The 23,461-nt window shown below is 39.4% G+C and overlaps 4 protein-coding genes and 1 long non-coding RNA gene across 6 annotated transcripts; 3 read left to right on the top strand and 2 right to left on the bottom strand.

The window, feature by feature from the left end:
• Positions 1–280: 280 nt before the first annotated feature.
• LOC307091806 (zymogen granule membrane protein 16-like) lies at positions 281–3,162 on the top strand (the record flags this gene model as incomplete). Its single annotated transcript, XM_079758622.1, has 5 exons — positions 281–434; positions 1,047–1,170; positions 1,460–1,559; positions 2,809–2,901; positions 3,010–3,162. Exons 1-5 carry the CDS (start codon positions 383–385, stop codon positions 3,160–3,162), a joined length of 522 nt encoding a protein of 173 aa, XP_079614748.1. The 5' UTR covers positions 281–382.
• A 1,263-nt stretch (positions 3,163–4,425) lies between these two features.
• On the bottom strand, positions 4,426–6,411 carry LOC307081072. Its single transcript, XR_013812119.1, has 4 exons — positions 6,174–6,411; positions 5,482–5,584; positions 5,244–5,336; positions 4,426–5,017 (listed from the first exon to the last, which is right to left on the bottom strand). It is a non-coding gene; the product is annotated as an uncharacterized lncRNA (long non-coding RNA).
• A 2,580-nt stretch (positions 6,412–8,991) lies between these two features.
• LOC307081056 (zymogen granule membrane protein 16-like) lies at positions 8,992–11,372 on the top strand. Of its 2 annotated transcripts, none has more exons than XM_079744076.1 (6): positions 8,992–9,069; positions 9,197–9,249; positions 9,689–9,812; positions 10,156–10,255; positions 10,395–10,487; positions 10,596–11,372. In XM_079744076.1, the coding sequence occupies exons 2-6, from the start codon at positions 9,198–9,200 to the stop codon at positions 10,731–10,733; spliced, it is 507 nt and encodes a 168-aa protein (XP_079600202.1). In that variant the 5' UTR covers positions 8,992–9,069; position 9,197; the 3' UTR covers positions 10,734–11,372. The 2 variants fall into 2 exon arrangements, with proteins under 2 accessions (XP_079600202.1, XP_079600201.1); XM_079744075.1 differs by having other exon boundaries at positions 8,992–9,091.
• A 5,135-nt stretch (positions 11,373–16,507) lies between these two features.
• On the top strand, positions 16,508–19,677 carry LOC307082705 (zymogen granule membrane protein 16-like). Its single transcript, XM_079746353.1, has 5 exons — positions 16,508–16,663; positions 17,236–17,359; positions 17,700–17,799; positions 18,619–18,711; positions 18,820–19,677. The coding sequence occupies exons 1-5, from the start codon at positions 16,612–16,614 to the stop codon at positions 18,955–18,957; spliced, it is 507 nt and encodes a 168-aa protein (XP_079602479.1). The 5' UTR covers positions 16,508–16,611; the 3' UTR covers positions 18,958–19,677.
• Positions 19,290–23,232, bottom strand: cmtm8b (CKLF-like MARVEL transmembrane domain containing 8b). The gene is made up of 4 exons (XM_079746341.1): positions 23,063–23,232; positions 21,043–21,216; positions 20,756–20,875; positions 19,290–20,203 (listed from the first exon to the last, which is right to left on the bottom strand). Exons 1-4 carry the CDS (start codon positions 23,198–23,200, stop codon positions 20,117–20,119), a joined length of 519 nt encoding a protein of 172 aa, XP_079602467.1. The 5' UTR covers positions 23,201–23,232; the 3' UTR covers positions 19,290–20,116.
• Positions 23,233–23,461: the final 229 nt, after the last annotated feature.

Genomic DNA, 23,461 nt, shown 5'->3' with positions numbered 1-23,461 from the left:
TAGGCACTTGTCACTGACAGTTACTACATCCATGGTCCTTCGAATTTTTACATTTATTTCCTGGTTTACTTTTGTTGTACCCGTTGAACAATCTAAAACATTTTCAGAGTGAAAAAATGCTTATGCTTTTGCGTTTCATTTATGAATGCTGATAAGATAACAATGGTTGTAAAATAAGCTAGCTATTTAAGTTCCCCCCACAGGTGAGGCAATAAGCCAAAAGCTTTGAAACATCACACAGATACCATCAACAGGTATGGCTGTGATCTTCAACATGTATGGTTGTGATCTTTTAAAATGTGTAGTTGCATACTTTATTTGCCCCATTGTTGATACTAATGAGGTATTTTTGGTTTAACAGCTCACTGTTCTTCAATCTAGGATGCTCTCTATCCTGTTGTTTGCTGCGGCTTGGGTGGCCTGCCTGGCACAATGTAAGTGACAGATCCATCCTGCTGTTTCAGTACACTTTACCAATATGTTTATCGGTTCTGTGAAAGCTTTTCCGCTAGTCGGTACTCAATGCTACTTAACTTTTAACTGATGATCTTCCTTTAGCCATTTGTTCATTTGTTGGGTCAGGTTCCAGAAGTTCAAGTTGTAGGACCTGCAATTATTATTAGTTCTTTTTTATAAATATCTATATTATTATTACTAACCCTGTTACAGAACACTTTGGTCATATATGTATCAACTACTGTGTGATGGCCATGACGGTTTTGAAAGCTTTGTTTTTGGGCTGGCTATTAGCCAGCATCCTGGTCTAAACCTATGAGTGCTTGGACTGGATTCCTTGCCATGTATCATAAGTCCAAGGGTCCGATACTCAGATAAAAATTCCAGATGGAAGGCAATTATTTTTATTGTTTTACAATAGTTGCTTTTTTATTCCGTTTGGTTACACTGTTTCTTTGAAATTACAATTACATTTACATGTCAGTGTAAGTCCTTATATCATATATATTGTGCTGAAGCTATGCCGACTAAACTATTTATTGTTCCTCTCTCTTTAGCTCCAGCCGATGACTTCTCCACGTACTCTTCAGCCAATGATTTCTCCTCATACTCTTCAGCCGTCGGATTAGGGACTGGAACTCCCTTCTCGTCCACAGCAGAAGGAAGTATCACAGGCGTGAAAGTCTGGGAGCACCCTAATAGTTACATAACTGGGTAAAACATATGCACCTCTCAGCCAGTGGCTACATCAACACTAGCTTACCACAGAGCTTGTCTGGCAAAATGGAGGCATGTCAGTTTGACCCTCTGCTCCTCCTTCTCAAAAAAGTATACTCTATACTAGAGAAAGACTCATTACGCCTTAACTTTTCCCGTGTTAAGAATTTGTGTCATATTTGTGAATAACGTCATTTTAGGAACCCCCCCCCCCCCCCCGTTTATTATGATGTTTGTTCTATGCTGTTACACTTTTTTACACGGTTCTCCCATGTTTTATTTCTAGTATCCAGTTGCGTCATGGCACCGACTGGGGCAGTGTTCTTGGTATCGTCACCACCAGTGAACTGAGCATGGACCTATTTGAAGGAGAGGCCATTACTCAGGTTAAAACGCGTCTATACTATTGTAGCCCTTTTACCCCTATAATAAAGGCCCTAGGTTCTTCAATCAATCTTAAATCATTAGTTTTGATTGCCTATATTATGCTAACCATATAACACCAGCACCCTTATTAAATATTAACCACTAAACACACACAATATCCACACTATACGTATTTAGTAAGCCAACCAACAAAAGGGTCAGTAGTTAAAACGTTTACTTATTTGAGAACAATATAAGTGCATGTCACAGATCCCATATCGCACATCTTATTACCATACAGGCTACAAGTAATTAACATTACTAACTAAGCCGGCACATAAAAGAAACAAAATAAAACAATCCTTTACAAAAGAAAACCCCGTTGGAGGCCTGTAAGAATAGCCCTCTTCGCTCCTCCGAGCCAAGAGAACTCGGTCGCCTACTCACACGTCCAGGTAAAACGCGATGGGCGTCCTTGAAGGTCCGTGAGAGTACTGGGAAAGTACTGAGGAAGTCCGTGGAAAGGACACAGGCGCTCCTCACTGCTTGTCGCGTGATTTCCTTCGCCCGAGCCCTGTCAGCCCACCCGCGTGGTCACACCCGCTATCTCGTGCGGCGGTCCCTCGGAAACCCCGTGGCAGTAGCGTCGCTAGCTGCGTTAGTTAGCCGGCCACTGTTCAGCTACTTCTGTCAATTAACTGACCGGGACTTATGTGAACCGGTCCGGTGAAGCTTTCAAGTTCGTGTTGAACTTTACTTTCGTTTACCAGACACAATCTTGAATCTTATGGGTTGCTGATATGTCATCAGCCTTCAACAAGACTGTACTCCATCACAAGCAGGTGCTCCGTCCCACAAACGTCTTTTTTCTCCTACCTCCAGCACGTCTTCCCTTTCCTCCCCCCTTCCCGCCTTCTCCACATTCACCCGCAAACACCTAATTGCGCCCCCTTATGGTTGGATGGCCATATAACAGTTCAATTAAGCAAAGGATATATACAACATTTACAATACATCAAATAACATTAACAAAGTTTGCAACCATTACACAAACGTCAACAAAACATTATGAAAAATAATAAACTCTTATATAATATTGTTTATTATTTTGAATAACCAGAACCCGAATTTCAACTGGTGTTCTTGTCAATCAATGTCCTGGCAACCATTGCTACATTTTTCATAAAAGCCTCATCACTGTACTTTGCACTACTGTTTTACTACTATAACAATGAGATGGCTTTTGATGTTTGTGTGTTTATATTAAAGGTGTCTGGAAAATACAACCCAGAGAACTACATCTATCAGTTAAGTTTTATGACCAACAGAGGGCGTTCTCTGATCGCAGGCCAGCCATTACAGGTTCTCTTTCATTTATTTATTTCTCTGTTCATTCTTATCTTTTTTGTATTGACTTATTGATATTTCATTTATGTCTGATTTCCTTATCATTTTTTTCTGTTTTCGCAGATCTCCTTTAACCTTTACGCCAAGCTTGCAGAGGCGGAGCTTCGAATGTTGAGTGGGCGGTCCAACGGCGTAGGGATCACATCCCTGGGAGCCCATTGGGGGATAGTCAATCCAAAGGGCCTCACGTTGGCAGAACAGCTTAAAATTAATTGAACTACACGTTTATAAGTACATTGGACTTTTGAGTTTCTATGATATCCTATTTAGCAATAAAGCATGGTAAGCATATTCAGATTTTTGTTTCTGTGGAGTGTTTGGAATGAACACAGGGATGAGTTGGGAGTTGGGAATGGTTAGAACACTTCACTAATGTTGGTAATAATGGTTTAGGCTTCATTGTTGTACTGCAAACTAAAATCGAAACTACTACTTATTTTACTTGTACACTAGTCTCTAAATTAAACTCGTATTCAAGTTACAATAAGCCTATCTTGATTTATTTGATTTGTAAAAAAAGGTGTTTAGTGGCCCAAAGTGATCAAATACTCTGTTGTCTTCAAGAAATCATAACAACCGCACCATCCACCACAACGTTGCTCCCAGAACATATTGTACGCCTCCAATTGAAATCCATCCATCTGCAAATTGTACCATTTCCTTCAGGGGTCATTCCTGGATACACGTGAGATCTGCCTCGACACTAAATTCTTTCAAATCATTGCTTAAAAAGGTATTCACTACATTTCTGTTTAGAACGATCTTTTAATGATTGTCCTTAAAAAATGTGTACCTGAATTATTTCTTTGCAAAGCACTATGAAGGGCCTCATGTTTGATTGGTGGTTTATAATAAACTTGCCTTGCCTAACTGAATGATGTCTCTGCTCTCGATCTTCCATCCCGCCAATTCTCTACAAATACAATTGAATCTACTATACACATTATACACATGGAGCTATCTGTGCCACACATTCATGGGGCCAATTCAAGTCATATTTAAATATCCTCATAAGCTTTAGAACTTAAAACTACTCAGAGGCATTTGATGGCTTTGGTTTTGTGTTGTGTTTGCCTCATGTTTTGTTTTTCTTTGACCTCATATTCTATGTCATGTGTGGACGATCAATAAAATAGTAATCGGATCCCAAAAAACGTAAGGCTTAGAAGACTACATTTTTGATCTATATACTTTTTATTAACAAAATGTGTTTTCTTTACAAAATTATATATATATATATTATTTTGACAACTCTCTCCGCAGCATGAAATCCTTCAAATACAGGTACAAAAAAGCAATAGACCATGAAGATTATTACAATTTTATTAAAATCTTTATGGCAGATTATCATAAAATAATCATTTGTCATAAAGATTATTATTAAAATATATATAAAAACCACATGATTTTGTAATAAAATGTATTGACAAAGTGACAAATGATGGTTTTAAAGCCGTGCATTATTTGTGGTCCCGTTATTATTTTATTGATTTTCCACACATGACATTTAATATGACGTCAAACTAAGCAAAACAAGGGACACACACAGTTTGGCCACGGAGGGTTTTCATTTTGAGGCCTACAATATGTTGTGGGAGGAATGTTGTGGCAGTCCTTAGGATTTCTTGAAGACAACAAAATATTCGATTTTGGTAACTTTAATAGGCCTTACAATTTAGAGACTAGTTTATAGTTAAAATAAGTAGTTGTTAGGATTTAACTTGCAATATAAGAATGACGCCTAAACCATTACTACCACCATTAGTGAAGCGGTCTAAACTTTCCCATCTCACAACTCATCCCTGATTTCATTCTAATCACTCCACATAAACAATGATCTGATTATGATTATTGTGCTCTATTTTTAAAAAGGAAATCATAGAAACACCAAAGTGAGATCAGATTTTTATGGTTGATAAGTAGTCACTCCATTGTGTCCCGCCTCCATTGGGCCCTCCATATAGACCTTCCCCCAATGGGCTCCCAGTGATGTGATCCCAGCGCTATTGGACCGCCCACTCAACATCCGAAGCTCCGCCTCCGCATGCTTAGGGTAAACGTTAAAGGAAGTCTGCAAAAAAAAAAAAGATTTAAATTATAACTCAATACAAAAAAGATAAGAATGGACAGGGAAATAAATAAATGAAAGAGAACCTGTAATGGCTGGACATATGCAAAAACAGAGAAAAATACAATAAAACAGGAAGCAATTCAGTTGTCGTTTTTAAAATGATAGCTCATTGTAAAAATTAATATAGATAAGAATGAACAGGGAAAATGAAAAAAGGAAAGAGAACCTGAACTGGCTGGCCTGTGTTGAGAACACGTCCTTTGTTGGTCACAAAAATCGACTGATAGATATAGTTGTATCGTTTGTATTTTCCAGACATCTGTAATATTAACACACATACATCAAAATCATTATTATGGAAGTGAAACAGAAGTGCAAAGTACAGTGATAAGGCCAATATGCAAAATGTACCAATGGCTACCAGGACATTTATTGACAAGACCATATGATGGACGCATTTTAACCTGAATAATGGCCTCTCCTTCAAATAGATCCAATCTCTGGTGCTCACTGGTGCGGCCGCGACTGAAAACATGGCCGCACCTCGTGCCATGCCACAACTGGATACTAGAAAAAGATAACATGGGAAAACCGTGTAACAGCGCAGCACAAGTGCATTAATTAACAAACGCACACACACACACACACACACACACACACACACACACACACACACACACACACACACACACACACAGACACACACACACACACACACACACACAGACACACACACACACACACACTCAAACACACACACACACACACACACACACACACACACACACAGACAGACACACACACACACACACACACACACACACACACACACACACAAACACACACATACACCCACTATAGGAATATTTAATGATAGTGGTCATAATAACAACAACAATGATTTATAGTCAAAACTATAAAGATCATATTAAACAGGAGAGGGGGTTTCCTAAAATGTTGTTATTCATAAATATGACACAAACTCACAGCATGGGAGAGGTTTAGGAGTGAACAGTCTTGCTCTAGTCTAATGTATAATTTCTTGACCATGAGGAGCAGAGGGTCAAACTGACATGCCTCCATTTTGCCAGACAAGCTGTTCTCTGTGGTAATCTAGTGTTGATGTAGTCAGACTGAGAGGTACAGGTTGTCTTACCCAGTAATGTAATTACCAGGGTGCTCCCAGACTGCCACGACGCCTGTGATGTTTCCTTCTCCTGTGGACGAGAATGGAGTTCCACCACCTGCTCCAAGGGCTGGTGAGAAGGAGCAGTACTCATTGGCTGAAGATAAAGTGAGAGGAACAATACATAGCTTAGCATAGCTTCAGTATAATATAAGGCCTTACACTGACATGTAAATGTAATTGTGATTTCAAAGAAACTGTGTAGACAAACGAGGGTTAACAAACAACAAATTAAACAATACAAAACATGGAATTTGTATCTGAGAATCTAACCAACTGACTTATGACGCATGGCAAGAAGGCTTTCCAGTCGAACCAGCCCTAGGTATGGACCAGGATACTGGCTAATAGCCAACACCAAGACAAAGATTTCAAAACTGCCATGGTCATCAGACAGTGAAGTAGGAGAGTGCATACATATATCAGCAAAGTGTTCTGTAACATAGTTATTAATAACAATAAAATAATAATAATTGCAGTTCCCACACCTTGAACTTCTGGAACCTGACCCATGAACAAATGGCTTAAGGAAGACTATCAGACTAATCAGTCAAAGTTAAATCATCACTTATCACTTACATTTTGCCAGGCAACTAATCCAAGCCGCAGAGAACAACAGGATAGAGAGCATCCTAGATTGAAGAACAGTGAGCTGTTCAACTAAAACTAACTAATATCCCTATCATTCTTTAAATGACTGTCTAGCAAACAAAAGCACCAGATTTTCTTTTACTTTCAATTCGAAAAAACTTAAAGCACAAAAATAGCATTATGCTTCTCAATCACCACCTCCTCTCTCTCCCAGAGTTGGGCTGGGTGGTATTTGTGGCCATCCTATACTGCAGTTCCCAAACTTTTTCACCCCGGGACCAAAATTAATAAAAAAAAACATCATAAATGACCATAACATCTACATTTATAAACTACTGATAAAGAACACAACAAAACAGGAATTTAAAATGTATATGAAATGTTTGTATTCATTAAAATGTACATCACAGCAAAGTGCCGAGTGTAATGTTGCATTTCTCACAACTTAATTTCAAACTTGCACTATGAACTTGAAAGCTGAGCAGTAAGCTGTACACTCTCTAGGTCAGCTGGGATGGGGAGGGCGGTCAAGTACAGTAAATAGAACACAATCAAAGTTCCACCAACTATCACTATTTTAATAACAAGAGCTAGAGATAACATTTTATACAACACTTAAATTATGAATTCAAGTGTTTTCCATAAATGAAAGACTGAGATTTATGTGGTTGAATGTAGTTATTATTAACAGTGAGCTGTTAATCTAAAACCTTTTGTGTACATCGCCTACTGCGGCCCGCGCATAATTTAGGGTCGTTGATCTGTTTTTATTGGGTCGCCCACCAATTAGCTGAGGAAAATGCATAACCATTCTCTGTGGAATCATTTTCCTAATTAAATTAGAATAGCGTTCTTTTTTTGCTACACTGTCTTTTCAGCTCAGATGCTGTCCAGCTCCTGAGCTCAGAATTCTGAGTTTAAAATCAGAATTCTGAGATTAAAATCAGAAGTCTGAGAATAAAGTCAGAAATCTAACATCAAAGTCAGAATTCTGAGATTAAAGTCACAATTCTGACTTCAATCTCAGAGTTCTGACTTTAAACTCAGAGCTCTTAATAAATACACATGTGGCCCTTATCCTTTTTATCATAAACTGTGAGTGAGATGCAGGAAGATTTGAAACACAACCACAGCAGGTTTTGCTGCATTCCATTCCATTGCCAGGACTGATGTCGGGGTCATTCCTTGTGGGCGGGCTTTTCGGTAAAACATGTCAAAGGCTTGGGGAACTCTGCCTCCTCGTGCCAGTCAGGAAATTATGTTGTTCCTCTCAACACAACAATGCATGGCTACACAAATGCAAAGGCTTTTTTACTATGCAATACCATCTTAAACAGCAAGTACAACATAAGGGCTTCTCTCCCACCCAGGGCCATTTCAGTCTTATTTTAGGGAGAATCTTTTGAAGGCAGGTGAAATCAGAACAGCTGTCCGGCCACAGAGTTCGCATTAAAGTGTCAACTGGACGCCAGTCCTGTGTTCCGATCTAGCGCATCCGCTCACGAAACCGCCGGTTCAACCGAGGTCACCTGGTTTTTACTACAATTCCAGTGGATGCTTCACAAATGCTCATCCCCCATAATAATGAACAAATAAAATTATGCCACATTTAAAAGATGCACCCTTTATTTAGCTTTATTAATTACTGTATCAATCAACTCAAGATACAATAATTGCTGGTTATTATTTAGCAATGACTTTATTTGAATAAAAACTACATCCAACCACATAAATCTCCATTTTTCATTTAATGAATACACTTGAATTGAGAATAAGAGAACTCTTATCATCACTCTTATTCTTATAAAAGTGATTATTGGTGGGATTTGGTTTGTGTCTGTGTTGTTAATATACTTAACCGCACTCCCCACTCCAACTGACCTAGAGAGTGTAGCTTACAGCTTACTGCTCAGTTTTCAAGTTCATAGTACAAGGTCGTAATAAAGTTTTGAGAAACGCAACATTACACTCGGTACTCAGGATTTCATATACATTTTAAATTCCTGGTTTGTTGGGTTCTTTATTAGAAGTTTATAAATGTAGATGTTATGGCAATTTATGACAAGTTTATTTGGGTACTGGGGTTACTGCAGTAAAGGATGGCCAACAAATACAACCCAGCCCAAGTCTGGAAGAGAGAGGAAAATCTGGTGCATTTTTTTTATCAGACAGTCATCAAAGAATGCTGAAATGATGACAGCATTGTTTGGAAAGAAAGCTATTTAGTTCGACCCACAGGTAAGGCGGTAACCAAATGCTTCGAAGCAGCTCTCAGGTACGGCTGTGATCTTCAACAGGTATGATTGTGATCTTTCACAATTTGTAGTTGCATACTTTATTTGCCCTGGCATTGATACTAATGAGAAAGTTTTAGTTTAACAGCTCACTGTTCTTCAATCTAGGATGCTCTCTATCCTGTTGTTTGCGGCGGCTTGGGTTGCCTGCCTGGCAAAATGTAAGTAATAGATCCATCCTGCTGTTTCAGAACACTTTACTAATATATTTATCAGTTTTGAGAAAGCTTTCTCTGGAGGAAAGCTAGTCGGTACTCAATGCTACTTTACTTTGACTGGATGTCTGATAGTCTTCCTTTAGCGATTTGTTCATGGGTCCGATTTTCAAGGTGTAGGAACTGGAATTATTATTATTTATTTTTTTATTATTGTTATTGCTAACTCTGTTAAAGACCACTTTGCTCATATACGTGTATACTCTCCTACTTCACTGTGTGACGGCCACGTCTGTTTTGAAAGCTTTCTCTTTGAGCTGGTCCATACCTATGACTGGTTATACTGGATAGTCTTGCCATTGGTCATGAGGTCAAGTACTTATGTCACATATATTATACTGAAGCTATGGTAAGCTATATATTGTTCTTCTCTCATTATCTTCAGCCAATGAGTACTACTCCTACTCACCAGCCCTTGGATCAGGTAGTGGAAGTCCCTTCGTGACCTCAGGAGAAGGAAGCATCACAGGCGTGAAAGTCTGGGAGCACCCTGGTAATTACATAACCGGGTAAGACATACTGTACCTCTCAGTCTGTCTATATCTACACTAGATTACCACAGAGAACAGCTTTTCTGGCAAAATAGAGGCATGTCAGTTTGACCCTCTGCTCCTCCTGTTCAAGAAATTTTACTTTAGACTTGAGCCAGACTGTTTACCTTATTTTAGGAAACCCTCTGCACTTTTATTGTGATTAATATGATTTTTGTAGTTAAAACTTGAATGATTATTGTTATTATTATTTTACAACATAATCGATTCGTAAAGTGTTTGTTTGTGTGTGGGTGTCCCTTTATGTGCTTTTTTTATGCTGTTAAACTTTTAACACAGTTTTCCCATGTTGTTCTTCTAGGTTCCAGTTGCGTTACGGCACCAGGTGGGACCGTGTTGTTGGTCGCGTGGTCCACGGCCCACTGAGATTGGACCTATTTGAAGGAGAGACCATTACTCAGGTTAAAAAGCATCTATACTATGTTCTTGTCAATCATTGTCCTGCCAACCATTGGTACATTTTTCATATAGGCCTCATCACTGTACTTTACTACAACAGTTTTACTATTATAACAATCTATAACAATGTTAATATTACAGGTGTCTGGAAAATACCACACATCCCACTACATCTATCAGTTGATTTTTGGGACAAGCAGAGGACGTTATCTCATCGCAGGCCAGCCAGTTCTGGTTCTCTTTCATTAATTTATTTCTCTGTTCATTCTAATCCTTTTTGTATTGACTTATTTCTATTTTATTTATGTCTGAATTGCTTCCTGTTTTTTTCTGTTTTTGCAGAAGTCCTTTAACTTCTACCCAGAGCATGCCGAGGCGGAGCTTCGGATTCTGAGTGGGCGGTTCAATGGCGCTGGGATAACATCACTGGGAGCCCATTGGGGGATAGCCCCGGAGGGTTATGGAAATAATACTTCATAACCAAATGCTTAAAAGTACATCTGACTTTTGAGTTCCGGAGATTTCCTATTAAGCAATAGAACACAATAAGCATAATCAGATCTTTGTTTCTGTGGTGTGATTGAATCAAAGCAGGGATGAGTTGTGAGGTGGGTGTGTTTAGACCACTTCACTTATGTTGGTAGTAATGGTTGAGGCTTCATTCCTATTTTGCAAACTAAATCCTAACTACTAGTAATTGTATCTATACACTAGTCTCTAAATTGAATTCAAGGCTTATTAAAGTTACCAAAAGTTTGATCAAATATTTTGTTGTCTTCAAGAAATCCTAACGATCGCATCACCGATCGATCATTCTCCCAGAACATATTGTACACCTCCAAATTAAAACCATCCCTGGACAAACGGTACCCTTTGCCTTCAGGGGTCAATCCTTGATACATGTGAGATCTGCCTCAACACTTTATTCTTTTAAATCATGGTGACACTTTATAAATCATGGCTCATTTAAATATCCACAGAAGCTTGAGATGTTAAAACTACTCAGGAATGTTTGCTGTTTTTGGTTTTGTTAGTGTGTGTCTGGTGTTTTGTTTTCTTTGACGTCATTTTGACTGTCTTGTGTGGAAAATCAATAAAATAATAATGGCATCACAAAAATGTAAGGCTTAAAAAACTCAATTTGTCACTTTTAATCTATATATATTTTATTAAAATAGTATGGTTCTTTTTTTTTACAATGTTTTAATAATCTGTCAGTTGGTCAATTGCCTTATTGTGGCTTTATTTGAAGGATTTCAAGGTGTGGAGAGAGTTGTCTAAATGACAGCATCAACCATCTCCAAGCCAAGCAATACATTAGACTACACTAAACACATGAACACACGCATAGCCACACTGTGATCTGATAGCCCAGAAGCCCAAGGTATTTTTGGGTTGTGTATGCCTCATGTTTAATTTCCTTTGACGTCATATGCACTTCAAAGGAATGTGCTTTTAAGCCGTGCAAATGCACGGCTTAAAAGTCTAAATTTGTCACCCTGTCAATATAAATATATTATAAAATCATATATATTATTTTCACATTTATGGAATAATCTTCATGACAAATGATTATTTTATGATAATCCATCATTAAAATTATAATAACATTTTAGTAATCTTTATGATACTTGGTCTATTGCATTTTTTGTGTCTTCACTTTAAGGATTTGAAAGTGTGGATAAAGTTGTCCAAATGACAACAACTATGTCCAAGCCAAGCAATAAAGTAGGCTACAATAAACAATAAAACACATTGCTACATTTTCTAATCATTTAGAAGCCCAAGATAGTTTGTGCGAAGGGACTAATGTGCAACGTCTGAAGTAGTCGAAGTCTCAGGGAATGGGCAGTCCACCAATTGACCTCCATTGTAAAATCTTAAGTTTTAAAAGTAGAATATTTTCAAAAGTATAAAACATTTAAATTACAAAAGTAATAGTTATCGATTCCAAGGTAACATACACGTTTAAAAAGTGGAATGGAGTCTCTAGGTTAAACATTGTGGAAGAAGTTAGGTCCCAAGGTTTGTAGAGAAATGGTTACCACTTTGTTCCACAGGACCCATGTCCGACGTGAGCCGGGCCGATGGAGAAAACCCAGTAGAGCAGGGGTCCCAAACCTTTTCACTGTGACACCCGAAAGTCTCCCCAGGACCCAAATGAACGAGAATTCTTCATAAATTTTTTACAACACCTCCCTTTATAAACTGCTGATAAAGAACACAACAAACAAGGAATTAAAAATGTATATGACATTTTTTTATTTCATTAAAATGCTCATCACAGCAATGTACTGAGTGTAATGTTACGTTTCTCACCACTTCCTTACGAACTTGCACTATGAACTTGAAAACTGATCAGTGACCCTTCTTCATGAAACTTAAACCCATATAACAGAGGCATCATCTTGGCACACCATGGCTCTTCTTGTTTGTGGAAGTAAGAAGATATGTTCTTCTCTTGAAGCAAAGTTGAGCTTGGAACAGTTCTTGTGCCGATAAATATGATGTTGAGTGACAAACAACATTGGCTCAGTTCCATCATTGACATTTTCCATCATTGTTAATCTCCAAGGGACAGTATGTAATATTGCAGTCTATGGTTATAGGCACTTGTCATTGGCAGACAGTTACTACATCCATGTTCCTTCAAATTTTACATTTATTTCCTTGTTTACTTTTGTTGTTCCGTTGAACAATCTGAAAAAAAAAGTCAGTGAAAAAAACATATGCTATTGCGTTTAATTTATGAATGCTGATAAGATAACAACTGTTCTGAACAAAGCTAGCTATTTAAGTTCCCCCCACAGGTGAGGCAATAACCCAAAAGCTTATCTCAATCCACAGGTATGGCTGTGATCTTCAACATGTATGGTTGTGATGTTTTAAAATGTGTAGTATTTGCCCCGATGTGTGTAGATGAATTATTCCTTAAAAGAGGAGTTCTTAAATTATGAATTTGTGTGTTGACAATAAATGAAAGATTGAGATTTATGTGGTTGAATGTAGTTATTATTAAAGTAACAGTGAGCTGTTAAACTAAAACCTTTTTGTGGACGTTGTCTACTCCGGCCCGTGACAAATTTAGGGTCGTTGACCTGTTTGTACTGGGTCGAGTAAAATGCATAACGATTCACTGTGGATTAATTTTCCTAATTAAATTAGAAGAGCGTTCTTTTTTTGCTACACTGTCTTTTCAACTCGGATGCTGTGCAGCTCCTGAGCTCAGAATTCTGAGTTTAAAATCAGAATTCTGAGATTAAAATCAGAATTCTGAGATTAAAGTCAGAATTATGGGTAGGCTACCTGTAACAAACCAAAGATTTAGAGAGTCACTTTAATGTTATTCTGAGATTAAAGTCACAATTCTGACTTCAATCTCAGAGTTCTGACTTTAAACTCAGAACTCCAAATAAATACACATGTGGCCCTTATCCTTTTTCTCATGAACTGTGAGAGAGATGCGGGCTATCTTTAAACATCGCCACAGCAGGTTTTGCTGCATTCCATTCCATTGCCAGGACTGATGTCGGGGACATCCCTTGTGGGCGGGCTTTTCGGTAAAACATGTCGAAGGCCTGGGCAACTCCGCCTCCCCATGCCAGCCAGGAAATTATGTTGTTCCTCTCAACACAACAATGCATGGCTACACAAATGCAAAGGCTTATTTACTATGCAATACCATCTTAAACAGCAAGTACAACATAAGGGCTTCTCTCCCACCCAGGGCCATTTCAGCAGTCTTATTTTAGGGAGAATCTTTTGAAGGCAGGTGAAATCAGATCAAATCCGGCCACAGAGTTTGCATTAAAGTGTCAAGTGTGGACCTGAGTCCTGTGTTCCGATCTAGCGCATCGGATCACGAAACTGCTGGTTCAACCGAGGTCACCTGGTTTTTACTACAATTCAAGTTGACGCTTTACAAATGCTCATTCCCCATAATAATGAACAAATAAAATTATGCCACAATTAAAATATGCACCCTTTATTTAGCTATATTAATTACTGTATCAATGAACTAAAGATATAATAAGTGCTGGTTATTATTTAGTAGGCCTAATGACTTTACTTTAATAATATCTACTTCTAACCACATAAATCTCCATTTTTGATTTATTGAATACAACCAGGATTTAAATGTTATATAAAATGTTTGATTATACTCTTATTCTTATAAAAGTGATTATTTGTGGTATTTGGTTTGTGTCTGTTTACTTAATATACAGCGCCTTGCGAAAGTATTCACCCCCCTTGGCTTTTTACCTATTTTGTTACATGACAGCCTTTAGTTCAATATTTTTTTATTCTGAATTTTATGTGATGGATCAGAAGACAATAGTCTAAGTTGGTGAAGTGAAATGAGAAAAATATATACATAAAACTATTTTTTAGAAATAAAAAACTGAAATTTGGCATGTGCATATGTATTCACCCCTTTGTTATGACGCCCCTAAAAAGCTCTGGTGCAACCAATTACCTTCAGAAGTCACATAATTAGTGAAATTATGTCTACCTGTGTGCAATCTAAGTGTCACATGATCTGTCAGTACATATACACACATTTTTTGAAAGGCCCCAGAGGCTGCAACACCTAAACAAGAGGCACCACTAACCAAACACTGCCATGAAGACCAAGGAACTCTCCAAACAAGTCAGGGACAATGTTGTTGAGAAGTACAAGTCAGGGTTAGGTTATAAAAAATTATCCAAATCTTTGATGATCTCCAGGAGCACCTTCAAATCTATCATAACCAAATGGAAAGAACATGGCACAACAACAAACCTGCCAAGAGACGGCCGCCCACCAAAACTCACGGACAGGGCAAGGAGGGCATCAATAAGAGAGGCAGCACAGAGACCTAAGGTAACCCTGGAGGAGCTGCAGAGTTCCACAGCAGAGACTGGAGTATCTGTACATAGGACGACAATAAGCCGTACGCTCCATAGAGTTGGGCTTTATGGCAGTGGCAGAGTGGCCAGAAGAAAGCCATTACTTTCAGCAAAAAACAAAATGGCACATTTTGAGTTTGAGTTTGAAAAGGCATGTGGGAGACTCCCAAAATGTATGGAGGAAGGTGCTCTGGTCTGATGAGACTAAAATTGAACTTTTTGGCCATCAAAGAAAACGCTATGTCTGGCGCAAACCCAACACATCGCATCACCCAAAGAACACCATCCCCACAGTGAAACATGGTGGTGGCAGCATCATGCTGTGGGGATGTTTTTCAGCAGCCGGGACTGGGAAACTGGTCAGAGTTGAGGGAAAGATGGATGGTGCTAAATACAGGGATGTTCTTGAGCAAAACCTGTACCACTCTGTGTGTGATTTGAGGCTAGGATGGAGGTTCACCTTCCAGCAGGACAATGACCCCAAACACACTGCAAAAGCAAAACTTGAGTGGTTTAAGGGGAAACATGTAAATGTGTTGGAATGGCCTAGTCAAAGCCCAGACCTCAATCCAATAGAAAATCTGTGGTCAGACTTAAAGATTGCTGTTCACAAGCGCAAACCATCCAACTTGAAGGAGCTGGAGCAGTTTTGCAAGGAGGAATGGGCAAAAATCCCAGTGGTAAGATGTGGCAAGCCCATAGAGACTTATCCAAAGCGACTTGGAGCTGTAATCGCCGCAAAAGGTGGCTCTACAAAGTATTGACTTTAGGGGGGTGAATAGTTATGCACATTGACTTTTTCTGTCATTTTGTCCTATTTGTTGTTTGCTTCACAATAAAAAAAACAAAAACATCTTCAAAGTTGTAGGCATGTTCTGTAAATTAAATTATGCAAATCCTCAAACAATCCATGTTAATTCCAGGTTGTGAGGCAACAAAACACGAAAAATGCCAAGGGGGGTGAATACTTTTGCAAGGCACTGTGCTTGACCGCACTCCCCACTCTAGCTGACCTAGTTAGTGTACGGCTTACTGATCCGTTTTTGAGTTCATAGTGCAAGGTCGTAATGAAGTTACGCTCTGCACATTGCTGTGATTTACATTTTAATGAAATACAAACATTTCATATACATTTTAAATTCCTGGTTTGTTGTATTCTTTGTCAGAAGTTTATAAATGTAGAAGTTATGGCAAGTGAAGCAGTAAAGGATGGCCACAAATACCAGCCAGCCCTACTCTGGAAGGAAGAGGAGGTCCTGATGGAGAAGTATGCTGCTATTTTTATAAACAAATATCTGGTGCATTTTTTTTATCAGACAGTCATCAAAGATTACTGAAATGATTACTGCATTGTTTGGAAAGTAAGCTATTTAAGTTTGACCCATAGGTGAGGCGGTAACCAAATGCTTCGAAGCAGCTCTCAGGTACGGCTGTTTTAGTTTAACTGCTCACTGTTCTTCAATCTAGGATGCTCTCTATCCTGTTGTTTGCGGCGGCTTGGGTTGCCTGCCTGGCAAAATGTAAGTAATAGATCCATCCTGCTGTTTCAGTACACTTTACCAATATGTTTATCGGTTTTTGAAAGCTTTCTCTGGAGGAAAGCTAGTCAGTACTCAATGCTACTTAACTTTTAACTTTGACTGATTAGTCTGATAGTCTTCCTCTAGCCATTTGTTCATGGGTCAGATGTTCAACGTGTAGGAACTGGAATTATAATTATTTTTATTGTTAATACTAACTCTGTTACAGAACACTTTGCTCCTATACGTGTACACTCTCCTACCTCACTGTGTGACGGCCACGTCTGTTGAAAGCTTTCTCTTTGAGCTGGTCCATACCTATGAGAGGTTGGACTGTATAGTCTTGCCATTGGTCATGAATCAGCGGGTGAGATTCTCAGATACAAATTCCAGATGGAAGGAAGAACTGCAATTATTTGTGTTGTTTTATTAGTTGTTCGTTTTTGTCCATTTGGCTACACTGTTTCTTTGAAATGACAATCACATTGACCTGTGGGTGCAAGTACTTATGTCATATCTATTATACTGAAGCTATGCTAAGCTATATATTGTTCTTCTCTCATTATCTTCAGCCAATGAGTACTACTTCTACTCACCAGCCATTGGAGCAGGTGGTGGAACTCCCTTCGTGTCCTCAGGAGAAGGAAGCATCACAGGCGTGAAAGTCTGGGAGTACCCTGGTAGTCGCATTACTGGGTAAGACATACTGTACCTCTCAGTCTGACTAAATCAGCACTAGATTACCACAGAGAACAGCTTGTCTGGCAAAATGGAGGCATGTCAGTTTGACCCTCTGCTCCTCATGGGCAATAAATGTTACTCTAGACTTGAGCAAGACTGTTTACTTTATTTTAGGAAAAACCCTTCCCTTTTAATTGTGATTAATATGATTTTTGTTGATAAAACGTGAATGATTATTGTTATTATTATTTACAATGTAATGGATTCGTAAAGGGTGTGTTTGTGGGTGTGACTTTATGTACTTGTTTTATACTGTTCAACTTTTTTACACAGTTTTCCCATGTTGTTCTTCTAGGTTCCAGTTGCGTTACGGCACCAGGTGGAACCATGTTATTGGTCGCGTGGTCTACGGCCCACTGAGATTGGACCTATTTCAAGGGGAGACCATTACTCAGGTTAAAGTCTGTCTATACCAGCGTTTCTCATTGCGCTGCTCGTCAAGCCTCTATTTGCGGCTTGCATGGCGGTAAAAATATACAGTGATATGATCATGCAGTGAATACATATATTTTAAAAAAATTCAAAAGCAAGCAGATACATAACATAAAACCTGTTAAAAAACCGAATGTGGCTGCTCTCTTCCAAACAATTCTTAAAAAAATAATTCAACAGCGACATTACAAGGTGGAAATATAGCCTAGACTAGAAAATATATTTAAACTTGCTCGGCCCTACGCTGACTGACAGCGGGGTTGCCAGATTGGCGGTTTTCCTGCATAACAACAGAGAATGTGCTCTTGGATGGACTTATTCTAATTAACTTATTCTTCAATAGCTTCCATGTTATGTGACCCAGTGTCTCCACATTATTCCAGAAAATAGTGCACTGTCACACAAGTCTTAAAAGTGCACCAGATTGATGCATTCTAGGTTAAAAGGTACCAAATTTTCTTCCGGGGCAGCATGCCCCCTAAGCAGTTTCTCAATATTCTGTGGGAAACACATCTTCAGGGATGACATATTAATAAGCAGGCATACTTATGTATGACTGGATTTATAGGTTTTGATACTTTGCGGTAAAAATGGCTCTCCTGTTGACTTTGTCCTGTCAGTGCTGCTCTCCTGAAAAAATAATGAATACCACTGGTCTATACTATGTTCTTGTCAATCAATGTCCTGCCAACCATTGGTACATTTTTCATATAGGCCTCATCACTGTACTTTGCACTACCGTTTTACTATTATAACAATCTATAACAATGTTAATATTACAGGTGTCTGGAAAATACCACAGATCCCACTACATCTATCAGTTGATCTTTGTGACCAGCAGAGGGCGTTCTCTCATCGCAGGCCAGCCAGTTCAGGTTCTCTTTTGCTTATTTATTTCTCCGTTCATTCTAATCTTTTTTGTATTGACTTATTTCTATTTTATTTATGTCTGAATTGCTTCCTGTTTTTTTCTGTTTTTGCAGAAGTCCTTTAACATGTACCCAGAGCATGCCGAGGCGGAGCTTCGGATTCTGAGTGGGCGGTTCGATCGCGCTGGGATCAGATCACTGGGAGCCCATTGGGGGATAGCCCCGGAGGGTTATGGAAATAATACTTCATAACCAAATGCTTAAAAGTGCATCTGACTTTTGAGTTCCGGAGATTTCCTATTAAGCAATAGAACACAATAAGCATAATCAGATCTTTGTTTCTGTGGTGTGATTGAATCAAAGCAGGGATGAGTTGTGAGGTGGGTGTGTTTAGACCACTTCACTTATGTTGGTAGTAATGGTTGAGGCTTCATTCCTATGTTGCAAACTACATCCTAACTACTAGTAATTTTATCTATACACTAGTCTCTAAATTGAACTCAAGGCTTATTAAAGTTACCAAAAGTTTGATCAAATATTTTGTTGTCTTCAAGAAATCCTAACGATCGCATCATCACTGGGTGATGGTGCCATCCTGAACACATAAACGGTTGAACCCTGAAAAAAAAAAGCAAAATCAAACGATAACTTTCTGAGGAAAAACAAAAGAAATCAAATGGCAGATCATTCTCCCAAACATATTGTACACCTCCAAATTAAAAACATCTCTGGTCAAACGGTACCCTTTGTCTTCAGGTGTCAAACCTTGATACATGTGAGATCTGCCTCAACACTTTATTCTTTTAAATCATGGCTCATTTAAATATCCCCAAAAGGTTGAGATGTTAAAACTACTCAGGAATGTTTGCTGTTTTTGGTTTTGTGTTAGTGTGTGTCTGGTGTTTTGTTTTCTTTGACGTCATATTAAATGTTGTGTGAAAAATCAATAAAATAATAATGGTATCACAAAAATGTAAGGCTTAAAAGACTCAATTTGTCACTTTTAATCTATATACATTTTATTTAAAAAGTATGGATTTTTTTTACAATTTTTTTATAATCTGTCAGTTGGTCAATTGCCTTTTTGTGGCTTTATTAAAGGATTTCAAGGTGTGGAGAGAGCTGTCCAAATGACAGCAGCAACCATCTCCAAGCCAAGCAATACATTAGACTACACTAAACACGTGAACACACGCATAGCCACACTGCGATCTGATAGCCCAGAAGCCCAAGGTATTTTCATTGTGCAGGTGTATGTGAAGGACCATCTGTTGTTTCATATGGATTACATTAAATACAAATATCGTTTAATTTCTAAACTGTCATGACATGATAACTATATTTTGATAGTCAGTGGGATGGTGGTGTTGGTTCCGAATCCTTATCGAGTCTCCCAGGGTGACAGACGGAGCTATTGCTCCTCTCCTCTGGCTCTCCAGGCTCTGTAGCTGAGCCAGCTACTTCCTGCGTAGCACAGCGTCGTCAGGAATGCAAAGAGCTGAAACCAGCGGGGAAGGGAAGGGATAGACATTACGGTAAAGTGGAAACGCCTATTGAGATGAATGCATTTAATAATAATAATAATATAACTAATGGTGGATATGGCGTTATATTATAAATAATATAACGTTAAAACGTTAATGATCCTTCCGCAGGTTCACCTACGGAAACCTTGTTACGATTTTTACTTCCTCTAGATATATATATATATACACACACCATGATGCATAGCGGTTCCCATTAGGACTGGTTCGTTATGCAACTACACTGTCAAACACATGTCTGCGTGCTTATGTTTATGTGACACATAGACGTCACATTGCCTGGATATTGTTTACTACATAGCGATTAGGGGAATGATTCCCTACCAACTCACTAATGGAAAAATGAACTAATGATGCTGCGGCCAGCGGGGGCTTGACCGATGTTAAGTTGGGGAAGTGGATTTTAAGGCATAACATGCAAAAATGACTGAAATGACGTGAAAATACTGTTAAAGTCTTTACCAATACTTTGTAAAGTCCCAACAGAAGACAATAGTTCTTCCTACCGCTGATGATGCCCAGCAATTGTAGTTGTGGCGTCCCCTGGTGGCTCTGCTGACTGAAGCCGTGCTTACTGCTGCGTTCACCAGATACAGCACAGTTGCACTACCATTAAAACACACAGACTAAAAGGAGGATAAAGCATACATACGATTATTAAAACATAGACTCTGTGTGTGTGTGTGTGTGTGTGTGTGTGTGTGTGTCCCCGCAAATTCACCTCCTCTGCAATGCATAAAAGTTCATATGTATATGTGTGTACCTATAATTGAATCAGAAAGACTTTGTTTACCACTTTGTTCCACGGGACCCATGTAGCCCTGACGTGAGCCCGGCTGAGGAAGACGATGAACAGGCCGATGGTGAGAACCCAGTAGAGGATGGCCACAAACATCACCCAGCCCAACGCAGGCACGCTGGAGTATTCCGTCCCGCCAATCAGAACCCAGACCAGCAGGCCGCTCGCCTGGAAGAGAGGGCAGAGGTGGTTCCCGAGGGCCTGGTGGCTTGCAGGTGCTGTAGGCATGATTTAAGAGCTATTACTTGAGACTAATTTATTAGGTATTAATTATGTCCAATATAACTGAGTAAAAATTCAGCCTGTGAATATTGTTTGTTTCCAGTTTACTGCCCCGGTCCATTTTATGGTTTTATATTTCAAACCGCATTTCACACAATCATATTCCACAGTTGTCTGCTGTGCCACTCAACTGTTAAAGGGAAAACTATTTCTGGAATAAAGAAATATATAATAAATAGCTGCAGTGATTTCCTATGTCACCGACGACACTCCCTTCCTGCCCCGCAACAAAACAATTCTCCCTTGTTTGGTTTCAGACAGGAAAAGGTTTTTCTGGCCCAAATCCCTTTGATTGCAGTCGGGTCGGCATGGCTGTGTTTAGAATTTAAAATAAGACTCCATATACTGTGACTGTGACTTAAGGGTCATGCAAGGTTCTTACTTTTCATAAAAGGAAACACATACAGGGTACCCACTTGCAAGTTGTATTTACAAGGCTACATTATTTAGTAGGATTTAGGATTATTTAATTCTAAGGACTTGGCACTTTGTGGCATTGATTCGTTGTTGTTAGAATCATTTGTAATTCAGCTAGGTTACAGAAAGACCAAAAATACTCCTAGAAAGTTCAAGACGGCCTGCGAAAAAGACTACGTGAAAATGGCTTTCTTTCTCTCATGAAGGGTTCAAAATAGCCCAAAATAACCTTAAGATGACAGCTAACAAAAGCAGACTGCTGTATTGTTCCTTTTTCATTCATAACAATTAAATTAATCCTTTATCCAGGTAGAGAGCAAAGGTTGAGATTTAAATCTCTTTTGCAAGAATGACCTGGCCAAAAGGTCGGGGTCTTGGTGGTTATAGCAACCATCTGATAGCAATGCTTGAAGCACCTAGCTTGCGGTTTGTATATCTTCTAAAGGATTTTACTTGTGTACCTCGCAAAGGCATTAGACGGTGCATGATATAGGAAAACAAAGCTCTATCTAAATAGATTATGTCAATGCATCATCTCCATGGTCTGATTACTGGTATCTTGGGGTTGTACCTTTCCCACCAAATCTCAGGGAACTCGGGCTAAAAGGAAGGGCATGTTGAGGGAGAGGGAGGAAGAGCTTCAGATGGCTTTGTATTTGGTAAACTTCCTGATTTGATCAAAAACAGTGGAATGTGCAGGGATGTGATAACAGAGGAACTGTGTTCTGGTTACATGAATGTTCATCCATCTCTGTTGGCTGCTGCATGGGAACAGCAAGAAGACCCTTTATATTGGAACATTGAAGCCACTAAAGTTATATTTCACAAGTTTATTTTACTTAAAAAAGGGCATCGATACAATGGTATTAAACAGTTAATCCTACCCTTTGTGTCACGGTTTTACTAGAGCCATCGCTTTTCGATTTTGTCCCCGTTTTCTCTACAGACAAGTTGAGTGGGTTTCACACTGATATACTCACATTCAAGTTCTACTACAGTCATACTCACACTGCTCACACTCGTTCTCTCATACTTTTACTCATATTCTCATACTCACATTCACTACTTCTCACACTATTTACACTCATTCTCTCATATTCATACTCATACAAATACTCACTCCTAGTCACACTCCTCCTCTCACACTTATACTCTTATACTTACACTTACTCAATCTCACTCCTAGTCACAGTACTCCCTCTCATTCTGTCATACTTGTACTCACACTCTCATACTCACACTCACACTACTCACAGTCATTCTGTCGTACTTCTGCTCACACTCTCATGCTCACACTCTACACACTCCTCCTTACCATCTCGGCCAGGAGCAGCAGTCCTTTGGGGCTGGCCGCCAGGTGCTGATCGAAGGCCAGGGTGGAGGACATGGAGGGGCAGTTGTCCGGTGGTGAGGGGCCCGGGGACCGGCCAGGGGCCGCGGCGGCTCCCTCCATGCCGGGTCGTGGAGAGGGTCTCTGGTGGGGAGCGGGGCGGCTCCTCCAGTAGAGGAAGCCCTCACTCCCAGGGCACGGCTCCTCCGTCATCCTGCCGGGGAGGGGCTTATGGGGGGAGGGTGTACCCAGGACACAGGTAGGGCGGGGCCTTGATGAGGAGAGGTAACCATGGGGATATGTTTACATGTTTGCAGTACTTATGGACCAGGGTCAAAAGAACAGAACAGGTCTTCTGTTTGGACCCTCTCCCTTTTGACTTCG

The sequence above is a fragment of the Pollachius pollachius genome, assembly GCF_949987615.1.
Source record: "Pollachius pollachius genome assembly, chromosome: 1".
NCBI lineage: Eukaryota > Metazoa > Chordata > Actinopteri > Gadiformes > Gadidae > Pollachius > Pollachius pollachius.
Note: the sequence above shows the minus strand (reverse complement) of the source record. Positions and strands in the feature narration are given on the sequence as shown.